Raw genomic sequence first — 5,941 nt, forward strand, 5'->3', positions numbered from 1 at the left:
AGGACCCATCTGTCACCCAGCGAGCTGCAACTCTGCCTGACGGATTGCCCCCCCCCCTCAGGAGCCAGACGAAAGCGGGAGGCCACACCTGCTATGAAGCTGGAGGGCAAGAAGCCGCAGAGACCCGAGGGAGGAGGAGCCACGTCTGGATCACAGAGCGGAACCCACCCAGCTTCCGAAAGGTCTTTGGAGACTCGGTCCGGCGTGCTCCCGGCTCTTGACCTGGGCTAAACACGGACTGTGTGGTCCACTCCCAATCAAAAGGATGAAACAAGACAGCAGACGAGCAATTTAAAAAAACCCCTGCCCCCCCCCCACACACAACAAACATGGTGTCTAATTACTGAGCCCCCCTCCCCCCCGTGGCCCTCTCTCTCTCTCTCTCTCTCTCTCTCTCTGAAGAGCCTCTCCGTTTCAAAGGCTTGCGTTGGATGCAGACATTAGACAACATAACATGTTGGAAAAACTGTTACATACAAGGTGGACCGTTGTCACATTAATCAAGAATGTGATTAAAATACATGATTATTATTTTTTTGGGGGGGGGAGAACACCCTCCCCCAGCACAGCCAGGTGTGGCCTCAGGACTTCCAGCCGTTCCACGCAGCCCATGGATCCAGCCCCGCTGTTTGCCCCCCCCCCCCTGCCCCGGTGCAGGCAGGCAGGCAGGCAGGAGCCGTGAGAACCTCGGCAAAGCGTCTCAGAGCTCGTTGTGCTGAAGCCCTCGGGAGATTCGGCCGGACAAATCCTGCAGGTGCTTCTTGACCTGAGCAAGAGAAAAGGCCACGTGACCCCTGGCCCCACTGCTGGACCTCCTGATGGGACCCTGTGTGACACAGAGTGTTGGACTGGAGGGGCCACTGGCCTGATCCAACACTGGCTTCTCTGATGTTCTTATGAACCTGACTCTGGAGCATAAAACTCCCTCCTGGCATTTTACAGGCTCCTTTGAAGAGCAGGAGGAAAAACCTCGCACCAGTCCGCTTTAGGCTGCCTCCCAGACTGCGCCTGGTCCTGGCTGGGGTAGGGGTGTGTGTGTGTGTGCGTGTACATGCCTGGACTCCAAGAGTCTCAGAGACAGCCAGCCTCCCACTTTGTCAGAATCCACACAAGGAAAACCGAAGAAGCAAGAGCTGCCGCCTATTTGTCTCCCGACGTCCAGCTCCCTGACGGGACTGAGGGATACTGCATGAGGCACGTCCTGGTTTGGGCCGAACGCGGAGCAGAGGGGCTGTCAGAGGCGCTGTGAGGTCTCTGCCTGGCGAGCAACTCTCCGGAGGGTGGAATGCTGCCCCCTTGGGACCGGGGCACTTGCCCCCCTCCCCCCTGCATGTTCCCAGACAACCCCCCCCAAGGCCCCCCCCAAAGGCCCCCCTTGCCCAAGGGGAACGGGCCACTCGCAGCAGAGCCTCCCACTGACCTTGTACCCCAGCTCCTTGGTCTTCTCTTCCAGGACGGCGTACTTCTCCTGGCTCCTGCTCAGCTGCTCCTTCTCGCCGGTCCCTTCCACGTGCTTCAGCTTCTCGTGGGAGAGCTCCAGCTGCTTCTGGTAGTGATGGTGCTTTTCCACTTTGGCCTCAAAGTGCTTCAGCTCCTCCTGGAAGGCGGGGGGAGGATCGAGACCCGCTTCAGGGCCAAACCGCCACCTCCTGCCAAGGCTGCCCTTCCCCTCCTGGCCTCTGCACGACGTTCCTCAAGCCGCCTCCCCCCCCCCCGAGGCCACCCAGCCACTCCCACGTGCTGGGACACCCAAGCAGCCCACAGAGCGAGAGGGACTCCCTCCCTGCGGGGGGATGCTGCTGCTGCTGCACAGCTGTTGAAGAGGAGGCTCTTCAGGCCTGGGGGGTGGGGTGAAGGTGCCACCATGTCCTGAGCAGAGGCCAATCCCAGGCCAAAGAGCCCACGTCCCAGCAGCAGCAGCAAAGGGAAGCTGGTGAGGCCTCCCTGACCCAGGGAAGGAAGGACCGTCTTCACTTGGTGGGGTGGGGTGGGGTGGGGGGAGAAAGAATGGAATTCCCCTCCTCCCCCCACCCCCCTCCCCCTCTTTGCCGATTCCGTCCAGCTCACCCGAAGCGATTCCAGTTCCTGCTCCGTAAAATTGCCCAGTTTTGCCATATCCCACAGGTCAGTCACTCTGGGCTCCTCGAATTCTGGAGGAACAAAAAGCAAACATCCATTTACTGGCTACATTCATGCCCCGTCTTTCTCCCCAATAGCGACCCCCAAGTGGCTTCCCACCCTTCTCCTCGCCTCCATTTTATCCCCACAACTAACCCTGTGAGGCAGGCCAGACTGAAAAGGTTGTGACTGTCCCAAAGTCACACAGTGAGCCGGGCGGGGATTCGAACCCGGAGTCTCCCAGGTCCCAGGCTGACACTGACCCCTGCACCACTAACAGGGCTCATTGTTTACTCCGGAAGTTCATGCCTTGCCTTTCCACTCCCACATCTTTCAAGGGCACTTGCGAGGACAGCTGGGAAGAAACAACCCCCCAAACATGTCCTCGACGGATGCTTCAGGACAGGGACCCAACAAGACAGCAAACGGCTGCTGAGAGACACAGCAGCAGGTAAAGCCGTTGAGCTGGAGAGGCTCCAGAAAGCATGGGGGGGGGGGGGAGCATGTCCACCACGCACCGGCAAGCCAGCCAAGTGGGTGTGGGGGGGTTGGGGGGCGGGGGGGCTAATCAGCCTCCAGAGAGGGGTTCCCGCAGCAGGTCTCAGCTGAAAAGTGATTCACATTATTTGGTCTGCTGCATGACCATGCATTTTAAGAACAGAAGAGAAGGCAACGTTGGATCAGGCCAGTGATCCCTCCAGTCCAACACTCTGTGTCACACAGGGGCCAAAAAACTCCAGGGGCCATCCGGAGATCCGGCAGTGGGGCCAGGACACTAGAAGCCCTCCCACTGTTGCCCCCTCCCTCCAAGCGCCAAGAAGACAGAGCACCCCTTGCCCCAGCCTGAGAGCTCCTCTCTATACCTCGTGGCTAACAGCCACTGAGGGACCTCTGCTCTTTTGCGACCAGAGCAAAAGCTGGCTGCCTCCCTAAAAGGGGGGGGGGAGGGAGCCAGAGCAACAGCTCTGAAATGGCCCCCTCTGTCCACGTATCAAACACCACAGCACCGTGAATGCTGGGGGAAGTCAGCCACACCGGACCTGCCTGCCTCCCTGCCAGAAGCTGCCCAAAGTTAACGGAAGACGCCCTTTCCCCTCTCTCTGCGTGAGCTCCGGCCCCCGGGGGGGCCTCCCAGCCAGCGCCCACTCCCTGGTCCTCCTTGGAAGGCTCCCAGGGTCAGAAAAGGGCATCCCCTGTTGCGGGGTGACTGCGCCCCTTCCCTGCCTGCACCCCTGGCGTGCCACCAACTGGCCACGTTCTCCGCAGAAGACAACCAAGAAGCCCCAGACGAGGCCCACGGCCCCTGGGACCTGGACACCTTCGCTCCCTCCACCACGCCCGGCGGCACCGAGGCCCACGACTCCTCACATGGCCACACCAAGAGGAAAGCTGCCGACCCAGGCGAGGCACCCGGTAGAGGAGAGCCACACGCACCGCTGGAGGCATCGTAGCCCTGGTGGCTGACTCTGCGCAGCCGCTCGAAGCCCTGGTTGATGCTCTGCATCTTCTCCTTCAGCTCCCGGTGCTTCTGGTGCAGCAGCTCCTCCTTCAGCGCCTCCTCCTCCTCCAGGGGGTCAATCACGTTTTTGGAGATATCTGAGACCCAAGAAACACGTCAGCAAGTGACCCAGCCGGCACCCCCACCTTTGCGCGGGGGGTCGCAGCACCCCGGGGCCCCTCCGAGAGGTCGGGACTTGGCTCTTTCAGACGGGCACATCCCCACCGGGCACGACTGTGGGCCGCAGGGCAGACTCCTCCCAGCCCAGGTGCCACACGCACCTCAGAGATACACCCGCTGCACTTTAACACTGTTGGGGGGAAATGAAACTCAAAACAGCGGTGAAATTTAAAGAGGGCCTTTGAGAGAATCCCTGCCGCTCCCTGTCCCAGTAACAGCCGGACAGACCCTTGCTGACCGAGGACTTTAGCTGGACGCTCATCCTCCTCTTCCTCCCCTGTGTTTTTATGGCGTGTATCCTACCCAATGGCCTTTTCATGACTGGTGCCGAGATTTCTGTTGGTGTGTGTGTGTGCGCGTGTGTGTGCAGGATTCTGTACTGTTATTTTTAGGTTAAATTACTTCTTTTAAAAACCCCAAGCCATTAACCAGCTTAAGCAGGTCTCTGGAAAGCTGGCGTCAGGGGCAGACCGGGAGGGCAAAAGGGCCCCCTGGAAACGGGACAGCCCACCCAGCCAGCTGGGTGCCACCCTGCCCTTCGGCCACTGGGCCAGGCTGGCGCAGGAAGGGAGGAGGGCATCCGCTCACTGGGGAAAGTCCCAGTCGACACACTGGCCGGCACACACACACTTCCGACATAAACGTCTGGCTTTTTCAGAAGCTGGAAGCATGCTCCTGGGCAGCACCCTGAAACCCGCCACTCAGGGGGGGGGGGGGGGCAACAGCCAACAAAGGGATCTATTCCCAGAGGGGCTGAACATCAGGCAGAAAACCTCTCTCTTCTGCTACAAAGTGCTCCTCGGTGAAACGGATGGGCAGCAAATGAAGGACAGGCAAAACGAAGCACCGCTCGGCGAGCCCCTTGCACCATCATTAATTAACGCACAGAATCCATCGCCACAAGATCCAGTGATGCCTCCGGGGACAGAATGGCTTTCCCCCACCCCCACTCGGGAGTCTCAAAAGTGTCATTTTTTTGTCTCTGCTCTCTGGAAGGGCAGGAAGCAAGGTCAGTGACCAGCCATGGTTCTGCAAATGGCTCGGCTTGCAAAGGAAAGGAGGGATTTGGTGCTAGGACTCTCCAGGGGACACCTGGAGATTTCCCAGAACGCTTGCAAGGGCTCCCGGGATGCACCTGGGTGGCCCAGGGTATACCTGTGTGACCTGGGCAGACCAGGTCAAAGGGGGCAGAGAGAGTGATGTAGAGTGGGTGGAGTCAGAGGTTGAATGAAAGTGCTTTTGCTCCCGGGAGGGAGGGGCTCCGGATACTGGCCCTTGGAAGTGGACAGACTGCTGAGCTCCAGACAGCAGAGGCCAGTGGCCATCTTGACCACGTGGCCAGGCCTGGCTGCTTGCAGGGACCCCTTTAGAACAGTTTGCAACTGACTAAGCATGGGATTGCCCGCTCTGTTTCAACACCTAGTAGGGTACGTTTCAGAACCAGGGACAGAGAACCCTAAACCTCGATCATGTCACCCCTCAGTCGTCGTTTCTCCAAGCTAAAGAGTCCCAAGCGCCTTAACCTTTCCGCATAGGGAAAGTGTTCCAACCCTTTTATCATTCGAGTTGCCCTTTTCTGCACTTTTCCCAAAGCTATAATATCCTTTTTGAGGTCTGGTGACCAGAACTGCACACAGTATTCCAAATGAGGTTGCACCATTGATTTATATAGGGGCATTATGATATTGGCTGATCTGTTTTCAATACCCTTCCTAATAATCCCCAGCATAGCATTGGCCTTCTTTATTGCAGTCACACACTGTCTCGACATTTTCAGTGAGTTATCCACTACAACTCCAAGATCTCTCTCTTGCTCAGTCTCTGCCAGTTCAGACCCCATCAATGTGTATTTATAGTTAGGATTTTAGGAGGTCCAGCAGTGGAGCCAGGTCTGTCCCACCAGGCCCTGGGGATGTCTGTGGAGCACCGCGAGGCAGCACGACTGGCATTCAGAACTGTGGCCTGGTTTTATTACTACTGCAGCACTTGATTTGTAATTGTGTGCTGCTGTGAGGGCCGGGGAGGCACCTAATGAGCCGTGTGGCAGAGTGGAGATGTCGTCAACAAAGAGAAACCAAGCAAGGCCAGATGTGCCGTGGACTCTGGACTGACCGTCCTGTGTCCAGGTCGGATACAGCACCCAAG

At 58.3% G+C, this 5,941-nt stretch overlaps 1 protein-coding gene across 2 annotated transcripts in view; it reads right to left on the reverse strand.

Annotated features, from left to right (window-relative positions):
- Positions 1 to 384: 384 nt before the first annotated feature.
- LRPAP1 (LDL receptor related protein associated protein 1) overlaps positions 385 to 5,941 on the reverse strand; it is a 12,698-nt gene continuing 7,141 nt past the window's right edge. For both annotated transcript variants that reach the window (XM_015411402.1, XM_015411401.1), the window contains 4 exons: positions 3,553 to 3,714; positions 2,068 to 2,150; positions 1,421 to 1,597; positions 385 to 766 (listed from right to left, as the gene is read on the reverse strand). In XM_015411402.1, coding sequence (XP_015266888.1) covers positions 701 to 766; positions 1,421 to 1,597; positions 2,068 to 2,150; positions 3,553 to 3,714 — 488 coding nt within the window. In that variant the 3' untranslated portion in view covers positions 385 to 700. The remainder of the gene's footprint in view (positions 767 to 1,420; positions 1,598 to 2,067; positions 2,151 to 3,552; positions 3,715 to 5,941) is intronic.

Source organism: Gekko japonicus, unplaced genomic scaffold, assembly GCF_001447785.1.
Source record: "Gekko japonicus isolate JY-2015 unplaced genomic scaffold, Gekko_japonicus_V1.1 scaffold2978, whole genome shotgun sequence".
Taxonomy (NCBI): domain Eukaryota; kingdom Metazoa; phylum Chordata; class Lepidosauria; order Squamata; family Gekkonidae; genus Gekko; species Gekko japonicus.